Source organism: Phascolarctos cinereus, unplaced genomic scaffold, assembly GCF_003287225.1.
Source record: "Phascolarctos cinereus isolate Bilbo 61053 unplaced genomic scaffold, phaCin_HiC Scaffold_726;HRSCAF=1367, whole genome shotgun sequence".
NCBI lineage: Eukaryota > Metazoa > Chordata > Mammalia > Diprotodontia > Phascolarctidae > Phascolarctos > Phascolarctos cinereus.
In genome coordinates, this window is record NW_027556098.1 from 78,582,939 (window position 1) to 78,601,261 (window position 18,323).

Here is an 18,323-nt window from a genome sequence, read left to right on the forward strand (position 1 = left end):
CAATTTTACAGATGAGGAGATATGGGGTTACAGACTAGGTAGAGGTCATTCAGGTATATATATAATATATAAAAAGAGATGCAAAGCCAAAGTCTCCTGAACCCAGCCCAGCTCATTACATTAGATGCCTTGTCCCATCCCATCCTAAAAGTTCCTAACTCTGGAATAATCATCAAGTTCTTTTCATCCTTGACTCCATCTATCTCAGTCCACCAATAATTCTAAGTCCAACTAATAGTTTCCCCATAATATTTTCTGGGTCCTTTCCTAATTCTCCCAGTAACCAGAGCTTTGCTTGTTGAAAGTTTTAAAGACCTGACACAGATTACAACAGACTCCTTTGTGTCTTTCTAATTTATTCTACAAAAAGAATAGTCATCTCCCTTTAATTAAAAAAAATTCATTTAAGAAACATTTGGTCAACAACTCTAAAGTCTTCACAGTTTCACAGGACCAACAGGGAATGTTAAAAGCCTGTCTTTTATCACAAATAGCCACGTTGAAAACAAATGTATATTTAGGACTGTGCAATGGGGTTGGGACCTTGTCTGGATTCTGAATTATGGAAACTATTTAACCTCAATAACCTCAATTTAGTGGTGGGAAAGTGGCAACCATGATCCAGAAAATATATGCAATTATTGCTGTACTGTTAAAGAACAAATTTCCTTAAGAGAGCAAGAAGGGATGGAATTGTTTTTGGTGGACATGATGGTTAAGGTCAACTTTATATCACCATTCTCCTCAACCCCTGTTATCAGTATTAGGGATTAAGGTCTGATTATTATCTCTTTAGGTCAACATAATGTACAGTAAAGACTAATAGTTTTGTGTTTAATGGAAATTTACAAAATTTCTTAATGATAGATACAGATCAAAAAGGTAGTTTTGTAATTTCTTGGAGGAAGAAAGAACCTTTGAAAGAAAAACCTGTATCTTAAAAAAAATTATCTCTATTTATTATTTCATTCCCTCTATAAAAATTCTACAAGGGCTTCACTCCTCCATTCCAAATTAAAACATCATGGGCTTTAAGGTTCTCTCTCATTTGGTTCATATTACCTAACTCTTTCTTCTGCAATACTTTGGGCCAATACATTTTTTCACAACCTACCTGGAGATGCATCATGTTTTATACCTAATTCATTCTACTATACTTCCATAACATTTCATATACCATTATCCCTTCTTTGCATACCTATTAAGCTGTTTTCCCAATGAATTTTTCTCCAACAGAAGCATCTCAGACCTGAGTAACCAAAATCCCATGAATCTAATCACTACTCCTCTCACCCACTCATTATTCTATGATCTTTCTTTGTTGGGACTTGTGAGGAGGAAAAGGCAGCAAAATGTAGTAAACTTTCTATAAATTTCCTTGACTAATTTTCATGAAGCCAGTTACTTAGTTCCCATTTGGTCTACTTCTAATTTTAGGTCCTGAGTCCATACATCAATAATTAATTGTATGGCAGCAGCAACGAGTGAAGTTTCAAACTTTTATTGAATTGAAAGGCATTATACTAAGAACACCTCAGCTGTACTTCTTAACCCAGTGCTGCATCACTCCTTGGATTTGTCAAGAACCTCTGTTTAGGGCCCTTGTACAAGGCCAGAAAATCATAATAAACTGTCAGATAAATATTATGCAAAAAAACCCTTTTACACAATCAAAAATGATTTTTTTAAATGGCCATTTGGTAAACATGAACAAAAATAGCCCAATCTTGAAAGTGACATTAAAAGGATAATTACAAAGTCTTAGAACTTGTGGTTTCTAAGGACAAAGACTAACATAACTACTGAGGAATGATATTCTCTTTAGTAAATCCCAAGAACACTGAAGTACCTCTTTCAGATGGAAATAATACTACCATTACAAAGACTTTTAAAATCTGAAACACTAAATTTAGAAATTTATTCAATCTGAAATTAAAGATGTAACCCTTAATGGCATTTTATACACAGTAAGAACAAGAAATTCTGTAATGGTTCACAGACAAAAGGATTAGCAAGTGAGTTATGGTGTGATTGTAGCTAATCATTACACTCTATAGCTAGAGTTTAGTAATCTTCCTGTACTAATCAGTTGGAATACAAGCATATCCAATTTGGCGGGAAGGATGAGAACTACGGCAGAAAAGTAAATCATGCTCTCGGTAAAGAAATAAATAGGGGCAGCTAGGTGGTGCAGTGGATAGAGCACCGGCCCCAAAGTTGGGAGGACCTGAATTCAAATCCAGCCTCAGACCAAACACTTGACACCTACTAGCTGTGTGACCCTGGGCAAGTCACTTAACCCCAACTGCCTAAAAAAATAAAAAAAAAAAGAAAGAAAAACAGAAAATATAACTTGAAGGTTAGGAAAACAAGTGGAACATAGGTGAACAGTGAGAAATTATTCTGGGGCAGCTAGGTGGTACAGTGGATAGAACACTGGCCCTGAAGTCAGGAGGACCTGAGCTCAAATCTGGACTCACACCAAACACTTGACAAGTATTAGCTGTGTGACCCTGGGCAAGTCACTTAACCCCAATTGCCGAAAAAGAAAAGAAAACTGCAAAAAAAAAAAAGAGAGAGAGAAGTAAATGGAAAAAATAAGGATGGAGTGATATGAATCTGGAACTGGCTCAATGACTAGACAAAAAAAGTATTCACTGGTCAGGCTGAAGGGCTAAATCGATTCTACATGAGCACTCTAAGATCTACTTAGGCCAAGGCCTTGGGCTATTCAATATTTTTACCAATGACAAATAAAGGAATAGGTGGGCTGCTTATCAAATTTGCAAATGACATAAAAGAAGGGAAAGATAGCTAATGTCGGGATCCAAGAAGATACTGACAGTCTAAGTGATGAATTGAATCCAAAAGGGAGAAATTTAACGGGAATAACTGTGAAATCCTATTCTTAAATTTTAAAAAATTGCCCTGTACAAGACAGGGGTGGTGGCTAGTACAGAAGGAGATGAATCTAAGAGATGTTGTGGCAGCAGAATTAATAATAACTGCTTTCAGGTACTTGAAGAGTTGTCATGAAGAAGATCGTTTAGTTTGATTCTGTTTGGCCTCAGGGGTCAGAACAAGAAACAATGGGTAGAAACCACAAAGGCTGATTTTGTAATGATATGATGAAAAACTTCTTAACACTCAGAGGTCCAAAAACGGAAGGGACTATCTAATAATATTGTAGAAGGTATTCTGTTCAGGTATGGGTAAGACTAGATTGCCTCTAGTATTTTCTAGAGTACTTCATAAACTCAGAAATTCTGTGGCTACTTCTGACAGGAAATATCTACTGTTGAATTATATTATTCACTACGTCTTTTATTTTAATCTATCATAGGTCAAAATCACAGACCCCACAATATAAGTGATAAAAACATTAAAACACCAAATACAACAAGGATCTTTTATACTACAGCATGGGTTAGACCCATTTCTGAGTGGTAGAAACATTTCCATTTATTTGCAAATATGAATACATCTCAATTAAATTTCTGAAGTTACTATATATAACATATCAATCATTCAATAAGCATTTATTAAGTGTAGACCACGTACCAGGCAATGAGTACACAAATGAAAAAGGCAAATTTTTTTTTTTTTGCCAAGCTGTCCCCTTCCAAGGATTTGCCAAAATGACTAACACAAAAGAAAAGAGAAGGAGAATAGACTATATATTTCTAGGCCTTTCCACAAACATGAAGTTGTTCCTTTGGATACAGATATGTAAATGAATAAGGAAGGTGATATTATAGATATCAAGAGTAGGTGTACACTAAGCATTACCTTGGCAAGACTGGGAGAGTCTATATTATTCAACATGCTATGGGCATTGTTATCAACAGAAAGGTTAGGGCAAGATTCTAGCCAAGAATTAATGTGCATATTGAGCATATTAAAAACTCTAAGAGGAGAGATAGCTTCTTAAAGTGTGTGAACAAAAGTTATCAGGAGAAAAAAGAAAAAATCACTTGGGTTCCACTGAAGCATCAAGCCTGCTCCACTCAGAGAAGCACACTTTGTTAGATACAATGGCAAAGATCTTAAATCAAAGCCCTAGGAGTTTATGGCATAAGTAACTATAAAATAAACATTTTGAAAAAAGAAGTAATATAGTCCTTGCCCTCAGGGAGGTTACATTGTACTGGGGGTATGCCAAATGTTCACAGATAAGTAAATATAGGATACATACAAATAAACACACATGTTGAAGAGAGAAACTAACAACATCAGGAAAGGCCTTTTTAAAGAAGGGATAGTCAAGATGAACTTTTAAGGGATACCAGAGAGGTGAAGATGAGGGGAATGAGCATTCTAGGTCTGGAAGACAGCCTGTACAAAAGTGTACCGGGCACGAGAGCCAGCAGGGCAATTCAGATAGAGCATAGTATGTGTTGGGGAGTAAAGTGTAATCAACTGGAAAATTAGACTTCAGACTCTGAAGAGCTTTAAATTCCAAACAGGAGTTCATATGTTAAAGGTAATAATGAGAAGACACCCTAAGCTTCTTGGGAAGAGCAGTGATATGATCAGACTTGTGCATTAGGAAAATCAGTTTGGCAGCTCTGTGACAGACAGATTGGGAAGAGGAGAATCTTGAGACAAGGAAACCAATTAGGAAGGTACTGCAATAGTCCAGGCAAGCAGTGGAAAGGACTTTAATGAGAGTGGTTGGTCATATACTGAAATTAGGGTACATGTAATTCCAATATTATATAACTGATCATATAAACTGGCCAAAAAGTTCTAGTTCTACACTATGAACCTTTAGTGATTTTACTAAGGTCAACATCACAGGACAATGGAGAAACATAGGGTCAGCATTTTGCCCACGTTACTCTCCGATGCTAAATCTGAATATGCACAAACTTCAGGTACAACACAATATACACTAATTTTACATGAAGTAGTTTGGTATAGTAGAAAAAGTACCAAACTGGACTGGGAGCTGTGAATTCTGGATTTACTCCAATACTTACCAGTTATGTGACTTTGGGCAAGTCAATTAATTTTGAGTTTTTTAAAAATATAAGAACAGAAATATCTTGTCCTATCAACCACATGAGGCGGTTTGAGGGTCCCAAAAAATAATGGATATAAAATCATTGTACACATAAGGTAGTTTTTTTTTGTTACACTCACAACAATCAATCAATTGATCAACAAACATTTATTAAGCAACGACTATGTGCTAAGCACAAACTATTATTATTCTTTTAAGTTCCTACACATTTTCATCATGAGGAGGAAATTTCACACACACACACACACACACACACACACACACACACACACACACACACACACACACACCCCCCACCCCATATATCCAAATTCCTGCTGCTCTTCAGAGTAAGGATTTAGGGAGACTCTACGCTTATTTCAATAATGCTATCATTGCTCAAACTGAACCTTTGGAACTACCCACATACACCCACAATTTTTTGATCTATAAAGCATTGACTTTTTGCATGTGTATACAGAGCTAAAAGAGGCCACAGGTCATTAAGTTCAACCCCCTCTTTTACCAGGTACAGACACCAAGGCAGAGAGAAGTTAAGAGATGTGTTCATGGTCACACTAGTTAGTAAGTGTCAGAGGTAGGGGTTTGACCTCAGGTGCTCCTGCCTCTAAGTCTAGCATATCTACTATTAGCTGTCTCAGTACATTGAACATTCCTTTTCACATGAGAAAAGCATAAGAATACAATAAATTAGATATAGGAATAAGAAATCACCTATTTAAACAGCATGTTTAGATCTAGCAAAGTGGCACTGTGGATAGAACACTGGAACTGGAGACAATGAAGACCTCATTTCAAATTCAACCTTAGACACATTTACTAGATGTGTGACCTTGGGCAAGTCACTTACCCTTTGTCTGCATCAGTTTCCTGAACCGCAAAAGGAGAACAGTAACAACACCTACCTCATAGGAATGTTTTGAAGCACTAACACAGTACCGAGCACACAGTAGGCATTTAATAAACGCTTCTCATTCCCCAGTCCCACCATGTGAAAACAGATGTTAGGAGGCTGGGTGTAGTACCTTGTCAAGCAAGGATGCATCCCACTCCTAAAGAAGAAAGTTCTTGGGGAAGTCTATACTATTCAATTCATGCCATTTTCTTTACTTAGAATGCCCTTGTTGGCAAATTCCCATCTGTCAGAATCTCAACCATTTTCAAGGTCCATCTCAAATGCCATTTGCTTTATGAAACTTTCTATTATCCCAGACAAATATAACCTTTCCTTCCTGAGAACTAGCATCACATTTTGTCTGCACCTCTCCTTCAGACTTGTATGTAGCTTAAAGATAACACATCAACTCCTTGTTCTTCCCTGGTAAGGAGAGAGTTCTTAGGGAAATAAGAGGTCATGCTAAAACATTTCTGGCACAAAGAAATGAATATGTAGCTGGGAAAGAGGAGATGTGTTAAGTCCTATAAGTCCCACCCACCCCGAGGCAGTCATTAGGTAACATCACAGGTTACACGAGCTCTTCATTTTCCAACTCACATCAGGAAGGTTTACATCACAAGACTAGTTGTCTTTTTAGTAAGAGGCACTCAAATTATTTATTTATCTATGAGAATTATGGATGAAAGTCCCACAGTACTATCTACTCTTAAGGTGACTCCTCTCATACTTGCCACTGGACTGATGAATCATATACTTTACTGCTATAATTTTGGATGTGATTCCTATGATCAGCCAACTCCTTGACAGAAATTCAGTTTGCTATCATAGCTAGTAAGTCATAAACCTATTCATCTGCCATAAAACTACTTTTAGGTTAAAAAAAAAGTTGCTAGGATTAACCTATACACCAGTTGTGGTAGAAAGAACACCTATTTAATTGAGCTAGCCCTTTTCAAGGAGGTGAAATGAGTTTTAGCCACTTTGCCATCCTAGGCATAAAAGGCCCAGTCTATGGGGAACTGAGTCAGAGGCTTTAACAGAATTTCCATCTTAAGGCAGGAAGAAGTGCTGCCTTCTTGACACAGTATTACCAAGTGCTGCAATGAATGCAGAGGTGGCAGAGGACAGTGTTTCATTTTAATTTAACCAAGAATTGTAAAGTTTGATGGGGAGATTAGGCAGTCCTAGTATCTGTCCAGGCAAATATAACTAACTATCCAAATTGGCAGAGGAGGCACCATACCATGCCCATTACCACAATAAGTGGTTTGAAGGTGAAAATACTCTCTCCTACAAAAAGTTTTGGTTATGACTCTTGAAACATAGAGTTGATAAGGTATTTGATGGTTAGCCCATCTGGACATAAGTAAAATTATGTCAAGATGGCTAGGCTGGAGCCAGCAAAGGTTCTTCTGTCTGGTCCAAACTGAGGATATCACTGAAGGCCCCCACCCCATCCGATCACTTTGCAAACAACATGTATATAGATCTGAAGAATGTTGGGATAAGTCCTCTTAAGAATATTCTCTAGCAGCTCTGGCTGTTCTAATTGAAAGATGGAGGTCATATGTCCGAGTCATTTTGGTTTGGAAAAGGGAGGGTCATCAAATATAGAAGGAGGTTTAAGACAGCAGCCATGAAGTTACTAATTATACTAGGGAATTCTCCACAGTTCAACAGAGGTACTCTAGTTTCCATCAGAGGTCTGGCAGAAAATCCTTGCTCAAATGGAGGTGGAAAGATCTTTAATTTAAGTTTCAGTTGTGGTGGCTAATCAAGAGAGGTATATATTGTGAACGTGGATACTATGACTTCTTGGGGTTTAGGACTTAGACACTTATAACAGCCTTCTATGCTAGTTATTGTGTGCAGAGATAAATGGAAACCACTTGAATTGGTGGAACCATCTAATATCAGGTCCCAGGTTGGAGTACTACCGTATACAAATTCACTTCATTATAACCCTGTGATGCTAGTGAAGAAAGTGGGTAACTGTGTCATTTAACAGTAGACTGCCTGTATCTGAATAAAGTTATGTTAATTGCTACAGCCAGTCCTAACTTGGTGGTGAACCAAATAGCGCAGAGCCTGTGGTACAGGGTTATTGATTTCACCAGGGCCTTTTTTCTCTATTCCTGTAGCTGACACTAGTCAGAAGCAATTTGCTTTTATTGAGGAACTGAATTAAGGATATTTTCACTATCCTTCCACTAGGATACTTGAACTCTCCTTTATGTTGTCATAGTTTAAGTGGGTAGAGGTCTAAAAGAGGCCTCACTTCCTGAGGACACTGATGTCCATCTATAATGAAGATGATGTAATGTTTACTGGGCTTGATGACCACAGCAGCAGACTGGATGGTATCTCAAATAAGAGACAATGGGTAGGGAATCAACCCCAAGAAAATTCAAGATCTAGCATGCTCAGTGAGATTTTGGGGGATACACTGGACAAAGAGAATGCAGCTTATTCCAAAATAAGCTGGAATAAGTTAATGATACTTGCAACAGCTCAGAGGCTTATCTGATTGATACCTCAGGCTCTGGAGGACCCAGATCCCAAATGGGTATTTTGTTGGGCTCCATTTATGGAGTCACTTCAAAGTCTGCTTCTTTCAAATGGAGTCTAAAACAAGCTATAGAGACCTTTAAGACCTAAAGTGGGTTGTCATGTGGTCATTTCCAGTGGGTCCTTAGGATCCTGTGGAGCCTGAGTCTTCAGAAGTCTCTGTCCCCAAGGTCTAGGCTGAGTAAGTCTTTGGCAAGTACCAAGAAGGGATTATACTAGGTTTCTGGAGCCATAAGCTCCCCAAATGGACATCTCCTATACCACTTTTGAAAAACACGAGCCTGTCTACCATTGGGCCCTAGGTGCTACTGAACATATATTGTCACAGCATTACCCTCCAGCAAGAGCAGCAGGTTATGAATTTAGTGATGCAAGATGCTTCTTTTAACAAGATGGGCAGAACACAAGAGGTTTATATTCAAGTGGTAGTGCCATTCCTGAATAGGCTGTAATTTTGTTGGAGGCTCAGACCACCAGTGCCAGCCCCAATACTCTGCCCTTTTACTAGCAGACCCATAGACCACTGACTATAAGGACTTTAGTTCTTGAGGAATGCCATTTTGACTAGTTCACTGATGGCTCTGGCCCATTGTAAGAAAAGTATGTATTATATAGCTGGGCCATGGAAGCAATTAATTCCATAGCAAGGGATATCTTTTCAGATATAAAGACAAGTCCTCTCAGCAGGCCAAGCTTTGCATTGCATACCTGGCATTTGAGAATGCTTCAAAGACGGGGCAGATAAGATTTTCATTAATTTTATTTAGTCCTGGGTGATGGACGTAGGTCTGACTGAGTGGTCTACGTTCTAAAAAGAACTGGACAATTAAATTTGGGGTCAAGACCAATGAATTTTACTTATGTCTCCAACCACACAGAGTTATTTATAGGACCTGTCAATATCAATTAGAGATATCTTACTTTTTCTGCTGAAATGAACAACAGATAATGGGCAATAGAGTCAGCATCAATCTGGACAGAGCAGCTAAGAGCCATAGTGGACAGAGCGCTAGACCTGGAGTCAGAGCCTGCCACAGACACTATATGATGGGGTACATTATTTAATGGCTCTGGGCCTCAGTTTTCTCAGGTGTAAAATGAAGAGACTGCACTTTAAAGCACCTCAGGTCCCTTCCAGCTCTAAATTTATGATGCTATGGAGATGACACCACAAAATCCCAAAATACACATGGGAGAATTAAATGAATGTGTGTTCTGGATTTCAGTTCCTCTTTTAAATATTAACTAAAATCTATGATTTCCAACAAAATGGAAGTTACTTTTAGGCAAAGCTAGGTATTTTCTAAAATATTTCTATTCAGTATTAGATTATTACCACTGAATCAAAACTAAATTAGTTTCTTATTCTCACAGTTCAAGAAGATACATGGCTTGCATAATAATGATAATAATTCAATTCAACAAGTATTTATTCAATGCTTTAATAAGTGTCAAGCACTGTACTAGGTGCTGAGAATACAAAGGTCATCAGTATCCTCAAAGAGGTTACACTGGCTTTTTTTAGGAAACCAATATATACTTATGAAATTCATTACAAACATATAAAAAAAAGGAATTTTCTAGGGAGGATAGTAGTTGGTGGTGGAGCGTGTGTGTGTGTGTGTGCAGAGAATCACAGAACATGGACCTTGAGCTGGGCTCAGGAGGCATTAGGATTGATTTTATGTGGTGGAACTTAAAGAAAGAGTGACTTTCAGTCACAGAGGGCAGCCTATGCTATGACACAGTGACAGGAGAAGGAATTTCATACACAAGGTAGAATAAGCAAGTCAGTTAGATTAGCAAATCAGTTGGGAGAGTGTGTTAAAGGAAATACGTGAAATAAGCTTGGAAAGGTAGGCTGAAGCTGGATTCTGAAGGACTTTAAAAGCCAAACAAAAGTTTTTATTTCATTTGAGGCAAGGGGCAGCTAGAGTTTCTTGAGCAGGGGAATGACATGGCTATATATGTCCTAAGGAATATCACTTTGGTAGCCCTGGGAAAGATGGATCAAAGAGAGGAGAAATCAGAGGCAGGAAGATCAATTAGGAGGCTACTGCAATAGCCTGGGTGAGTGGTGGTAAGGCCTGATCTCGTGTGGTGGCAGCATGAGGAGACAAAAATGTCAGCAATTCCTCTAAGAGGTAAATGAAGCAATAACCTACAGATAAACACATGATCTTTCTCTCTGCCAGATGAGCTATTAAAGGGCACATAACACACTAGAGTTTACAAAGTGTCTTACACAGTCATCTCACTTGATGCATAAAATCACATAGTCTACCTACATGCAGTCTGGCAATTTATAAACTTACTTCTTGTTTGAGGGTAGCTTTCATGCATGTCTGACAGAGAGGTCCACTGCGGGAGAATTGAAGGGGAAGTCGACGAGTTCTAGTATGACATGTTGGCTCCTCACATATCAACCAACCCTGGAGAGAAAATATAAAAATCTATTTTAAGTAAAAACCTCTGTAACATTTATTATGATGATGCATTTATTTTATGCCAAACTTTATTAAAAAATTTGAAATAGTCACCGAAAATATCACTAATTTTCACTAAAGAAGCATTTTGTATCCTTCAAGGGAAATTAATTACATGAAACAAAAAAAATCAATACCCTGTGATAAATACAAACAGAAAGGATAAACAGTATTTATTTTATATCTCTTCCCCAATTTAGAACTCTGTTATTCTTATTCTTCCAGTTAAGGTATGTGTGTGTGTATGTGTGTGGGCCCACATGTACGCGTACACACACATATGTACCCCCCCCCGATACTTCTTAATTTTTTCAGGCATTTAGATCTGCCACTCATTTCCAGGAATGATTCTGTTTGCCTTCTTCCCTTTGTTTGTGAAGTGGGAAGGACAGATATGTAGCTATGGCCTCTCACTTTTAGATCTCAGTCATAAAATATTGCATTTTCAGGATATGGATTTAGATTTGGAATAATTTTTCTTTTGTCTTTTATCCTGCAATATAAGGAAAGGAAGAGGAAAGGGAGGGAAAAACACAGAGAAACACAGGAGCACCTAGAGAATTTCAGATTGCCTCCCTTTGGTCAGGAATGGGCAATCATTCTCAATCTCTACTACTGGATACTCCCTCCCGCATTGATCATTTGCCCTGCCTGATTGGGAAGCAAGACCTCTTCAGCCAGAGGGGAGAAACACTAATCAGGAGGGGGTAACTTTCCATTCAAAGGCACACAGCCTGACATTCTTTCAGAACAGAATGCTTCTTGCTCTTCGAGACATACAAATGAGGGTAAAGCATTTGTCATTTATTCCTGCTTTATCCAATGGTGTTCACACACTAGAGTAAGTCTACTCTAGAGCCTTCTGCTTACTATTAATTCTGTCACAAATATTCTTAGTTAATAAAAATGAATAATGTGCTTCATAGATCATATTTCATTGTTGTACCTAAGTACAACATGATTCTGATGATTTTGTTTACAAGGATTCAGCAAGTATCTAGGAATCACATACAATGTGCCCTATCTGGAGTACTGAGCTCATTTCTAAGCACTACATTTTAAGGAAGATGAGACAAGCTGCAATGTGTCCAGAAAAAGGTGACTGACGTGGCAAGGACTAGAAAACATGCAATAGGGATCAGATACAGGAACTAGGGATATACAGGCCTGAAAGAGAAGACATACAGGGGCCATCGTAACCACCTTCAAGTACTTAAAAGGATGTGAGGTGGAAAAGAGATTAGGCTTGTATTGCTCAGCCTAGAAGAACTAGGAGCAAGAGCAGTGGCAAAAAGTTAGCATTAAACATGAGATGAGGAAAACCTTCTGAACAATTAGAGCTACCCAAAGTAGAATGAGCTATGCTAGCAGGCTGAATTGTCATTTCTAAGCACACGACACCTAGATCATTGAAGAAACCCTCTTTTCTCCTCAGCTTCAGAACCATAATACCACCTGCCTGATGGGCATTTCCAAATGGAGGCCCTCTAAAACTCATTATCTCTCATCCCAAACCACTACCCTTCCTAACTGATTGCTTCTGTCAAGGGCATCCCTTATCATCAGATTCTGTTATCTTCTCACCATCACATCCAATCAGTTGTTTCTATCTCCAGGATATTTCTAACTGAATCTTTCTTTCCATTCCCAGTCCCAACCTAGGTCAGGCTCTTGCCACACAGACCAGAAATGTCAAACAAGTAGGCTACAGCACAAGTGCAACCAGAACCAGATTAAAATGTAATTGAGAAATATTTAACAAAGCAGACAGAGAATAATATTAACATATGGTTTTCTAGGTCAATATGCGGTCCACAGGGATCCTTATGTACAGTTCAATTTTGAGTCTTATATAGTTTCTATTTGGGTCTTACACCACTGACCCAAACCATGTGCAAGTTTCCTAATTGGTCTCCTAGCTTCTTGTCTTTCCCTTCTTCAGTTCATCCTCCACACAGCTGCCAATGTCATTCCCCTGCTCAGAATGCTCCAGTAATCGTTCTCTATTGCCTCTAGGATCAAATATAAACTCCTCTGACATATATTTCCTCACAAACTGGTCAGTCTTCCTCTCCAGACTTAATTGCACATTAATCCTCCTGGCTATAAGCTAGCCAGAACGGCCCCATGCTTTCCCTTACATATGACATCCCACTTCCTCTTTCTGGTCCCTTTGCATAGGCTATGCCTGGAATGGGCAGCTAGATGTTATAGTAGATAGAGTGCTGGGCTTGGAGTCAGAAAGAACTCATCTTCCTGAGTTCAAATTTGACTGTAGACACTTATTAGCTGTGTGACCCTGGGCAAGTCACTTAACCCTGTTTGTGACAGTTTCCTCATTTATAAAATGAGCTGTAGGAGGTGATGGCAAGCCACTCCAGTATCCCTGCCAAGAAAACCACAAAAATGGGGTCACACACCCCAAACAACTCAACAACAACTCCTATAATGCACTATCTCCCCACCTCTGCCTCATAGTATCTTTAGGTTCCATCAAAACTCAAGCGCCTCCTCCTTAAGGTCTTTCCAGATACTTTCCAGCTCTAAGTGCCTTTCCCCTTACCTTTACTTTGTATCTCCTTAAAAGTATACCTAAACAAATGTGTTTCCCCTTATAGAAAGTAAGCCCTCAAAGGAGGAACTATGTTCTGTTTTGTCTGTATTCCTGGCAGCCTGCAGTGTCTGGCATGTACGTGTGTGTGTGTGTGTGTGTGTATACACACACACACACACACACACACACACACACACACACACACACACACACATACATATATTTTCTCTTCATTGACTGATGCTTGAGCAGGAACAGGTTGCACAAACTGGAATAGATAGAAGGCCTCTGGGGTCCCTTTCATCTCTTAGATTCTATAACACTGTAAGCGATACGAAAGAAAATCGTCTCTGTCTTTGAGGAGATTACAGACTAGGTGGATTAAAGACTTACAGATGTGGGGGGAAAGTACAGAATTTGCAATATGGTTTATAATCAAGTGTCAGGCTGTGTAAAATATTAAACATGTCCTAAGAATTCAGAGAAGGAATGGGGGGGGGGAGAATATAAATCTTTAAAAAAAAAGTTATCAAAGAACTATATACTAGATTGAAAAACCACAAACAAGGAGAAAAAAACAATCCCTGGTATTTATAATTCATGCAGTCAAATGTACATATATATACCTTTTCTTCTATATTTTGAAAAGCCATTATTTTATCACTGTGGGCTCTTCCTATCCTCCATGCAGATTAGATCACAGCCTCTCCACATCTAAAAAAATCTGTTTCCCAATTCAATTCAACAAGTATTCATTAATTGCCTGTAATGCATCACATACTGAGCTAGGTGCTATAGTTAGATTGTGAGCTTTTGAGGTTAAGGTCTGTCTTTTGTCTCCTTTTGAATCTCCAGAGCTTAGCACAGTGCCTGGCACATAGCAGGCACGTAACAAATGCTTACTGACTGACTATAGTTAAAATCTAGCACCCTGGAGCCAATCTGGTGACAAGGAGCTCTGAACTTTGCTATATAGGCCCTTGGATAATTGATACAGAGCAGACTGTACTAAATCCTTTCCTGCTGGGTGATTAAGCCTTGCCAAAAGCTAGAACATATACCACAATGAAGCATCAGAGTAGAATAAGTACCTAATTAATCTAAGCCCTAGTATCTATTTTCTTGGTTTAAGATCAGCTATAACCACTATATTTTAAATATAGCTCACTGATAGAAAACGTGCTTCAAATTTTTTCCTAAAGTTTCTGTATGTATTCAACACTACCAATGCCCCATTCCCCAAAGACATCACAGTGCTATTTAAAGAAAAAAATTAAATGGTGGAACAGAAAAAAAAAAAACATCAAATGATAAACGTGAATATGTCATTACTCTACCACTCTTTTAGAATTCTTACTTCTATTGTTGAAATCTACTGAGGCATCATGTTAAGAATGGTCAAGAACAGCTTAGCATAATAAAAAGAAAACTGATTTAGAACCCAAAGCCCCAAGTTCAAAATCTGGCTCTTCCAGTTACTAGTTCTGTAACATATGGTAAGTCACTTAACTTCTGAGTCTGAATTTCCTCACCTGTAAAATGAGGACAATAATACTTGAATCAGGAGTTCTCACACCAGAAATTCCTTATACTAATTAAATCACAGACCCAAATCACCTCCATACCTCCAGAGAATACTTTATATTAATTATCTCACATGATTTCTGAGGAGCAAATCAGATAATATACACAGAGATTCTGTAAAGATTGTATTATTAGTGTACTAAACAAAGCCATTATTACTATCGTTGTCAGACTACTCAACCTAAGCTACTTTCCTTTCACTTAGTGCTAAATAAGCCAAAAAAAGACAAGTAGATTAAAAAGTATTACCAAACTTTAAAACAATAATTCATTAATACACACATAACGCAACAACTTTAAAATATATTTTTTTAAAAAAGCCGTACTTATGGTTAGTTGTTGTTGGAACATTTCTTTTAATGCATTACAACTTCAGTGTTCAGCATGCTGAATTACCAACCAGGGAGAGATGCTAAGTTGTTATATCACCTGTGTTAAAAGCAAACATTTAGCTCTATCTCTGACAAAGTTACTGACTAAATGTCCCTTCAATTCATATAGAGCCCAGGTAATGTAATTTGTCTACTCTTCCTCCCAGTGATAATTAACATTAAAGAGGTCTTTTCTTCTTTGTCACCTCTCTATTCAGTATTTATTTGAGTTTGTTTGTACTTACTATCTGTTAATCTCTCTTTACAAATGACAACAATAACTAGGGCTATTATGCACGGAAATTAAACATGCAGATAAATGTGTGAATGGGAACTATATTTGAAAAAAATATATTAGAAGCCCTTAGCTCTTTATGTCTCTTGTTTTGCTTTGATAATTAAGCTTCTGGTCTTGATTTACTTTAAATAAAACTTTTCTGAAGGAGAATGTATTTCAATTAAATTCAATACATGCTGTTCAAATTCAATTTTATCAACTATATTTCTGGTAACTCTTATTTGACTAATCTCAAATGACCAAACCAAACCAAGACATTACTGTGAAAAAACATGTGACGATATTTGTAACCAACACACTCAGTATTTTAGTAGTCTGTAATGGGGCAAATCAAAAGACTACACTTAGTGGTTCTTTTTCACCTTACAGAATTAAAAAAAAAAAAGAAATGAAAACATAGTCTCCAATTTAACACAACTTCAGTTCCTGCTTTTGTCTCAACACCAACTGATTAAAAATTCATTAAAATAATTGTATGAAAACTACCAAATACTGATTGGTTCTGATTGATAAAGTATCTTTCTGATGATTCAATTCAAATGGCTTCCATGTGGTCACAGCAACAAAAAAAAAAAAAGGAGGGGGGGTCAATTTTAAATTATAAGTTGAGGCATTCTTGGTTACTGAAAGTTAAACATACTTTACTGCATTTGTGTATATATTCTCATGTTTAGAATAGTTTACTTCTACAACCATCTTTATTAGGAAGGTCTACTAAGGCAGACCACAACCTATCTACAAATAGATGTAGGTTTGGTTTTGTTTTGTTTTTGAGAATTGTGAAGGGCAGCTAGGTGGCCCAGTGGATAGAGCACTGGCCCTGAAGCTAGGAGGTCCTGAGTTCAAATTTGGCCTCAGACCAAACAACTGACACTAGCTGCGTGACCCCAGGCAAATCACTTAATCCCAATTGCACCCCCCCCCAAAAAAGAGAATTGTGGACAAAAAATTTACTGTTATACAGATAATGTAATTAAACTCTTCCAATGTAGTCAGTCTGACCCTCAGACAAGAATCAGATTTAGAGCTCAAAGACACATACATCTTGTATTAACCTTCATTGTACAGATGAAAAAAAAAACTGAGTGGCTCAGAAAGCGAATATGACTAACCAGTCAGAATTCCTAGAGAAGTCTTCTGATTTCAAAATTATCATTGTATCACTTCCTGCTTCTTTTTAAGGAAAAGAGGTCTTAAATTTCTCTAAGCATTTTTAGAACTTTTCTTAAAAAAGCTTATTGCAAAGATTCTAATGGCCTGAACTGGATAAAAAATTGATCATTTTCATAAGAGTAAATGCTATTTAACTACTAAGTTTTTATTCAGCTATGGACAAATGAAGACCTAAGATGTATGTGTTTTATTGTTCAAGTATGGAATGTAGACCTTTAGATATCCCTAATCCCTATTCTATTTTTCATTAAAGGACAGCAGACACCAGATTAGTCACATATGTTTTAAGTATCATTAACCCATTCCTGAAAATTAGACATAACTACTCATAAAACAGATAGCAAAAAACATATGGTCCATCCCCAGGCACATACTCAAAGCCTTTTCAGCATGATGGGACCTACCAGAATTTACATTTGAAGAATTCTGCTTACTCCAATTTGTGTCATTTTAGTATCAGACCCAAGGAAACCTTGCTTCAGATTTTGCTTCTAGCTATAGGCCAATGCAGAGACAATCCAAGGATCTAAATAAATTATCTGATCTAAGTGGTATGTACAAAACTTAAAAGTCAGAAATGATTAAGAGGTTTACTACAAGGACGAAGAATAGGTCTTATTCATAACATAAGGCAATTTCAGAGTTTTTAAATTCTTAGTATATTTACCTAGAAAAACTCAATTTCATATTTATTTGTTTTTAGCCTTTTGAATCATAACAAATGGTTTATTCTTCTCACGTTGGCTCTTACAAGGCAATGAAGTCCCCATATTCTTTTCATTGCCACTGCCACAAAATCCAGTAACTCTGAGAGCATTCTGTGCTCTCCCTCACTCAAGTTCTCCTATCTTTAATTCATTCTGAGCGTAATTGCCAGATTAATGTTCCCAGAACGCTATTTCATCTTGACCTCACCATACATTCATAAACTTTTATTTCTTTCCCACTGCTTACAAGTAGGTGGCACAGTGAATAGAGTGCCAGGCCTAGTCAGGAAGACTTATCTTCCCGAGTTCAAATCTGGCCTCAGACATTTACTAGCTGTGTAACCCTGGGCAAGTCACTTAATTCTTTTGCCTCAGTTTGTCACCTATAAAATGAGATGGAGAAGGAAATGACAAACCACTCCAGGAACTCTGCCAGGAAAACCCCAACTGGGGTTAAGGAGAGTCAGATATAACTAAAAAAGGACTTAATAAAAATTCACTTTCATATAGAACTTCAAGGTCTACAACACAACTTTCCTCATAACTCCCAGAGTAAAGCAGTACAATTATAATTATTACTCCTTTAGTATGATCAAAGAGGTTACTTGACTTACCCATGATCACACAGATATAGTAATTGTTTGGAATTGGGAACTGA

At 37.6% G+C, this 18,323-nt stretch overlaps 1 protein-coding gene across 1 annotated transcript in view; it reads right to left on the reverse strand.

Annotated features, from left to right (window-relative positions):
* The window catches only part of POLA1 (DNA polymerase alpha 1, catalytic subunit), a 331,346-nt gene that overhangs the window by 122,946 nt on the left and 190,077 nt on the right, over positions 1-18,323 (reverse strand). Inside the window, 1 exon segment of the mRNA XM_020989869.2 lies at positions 10,808-10,924. Within this exon segment, the coding sequence (XP_020845528.1) occupies positions 10,808-10,924 (117 nt within the window).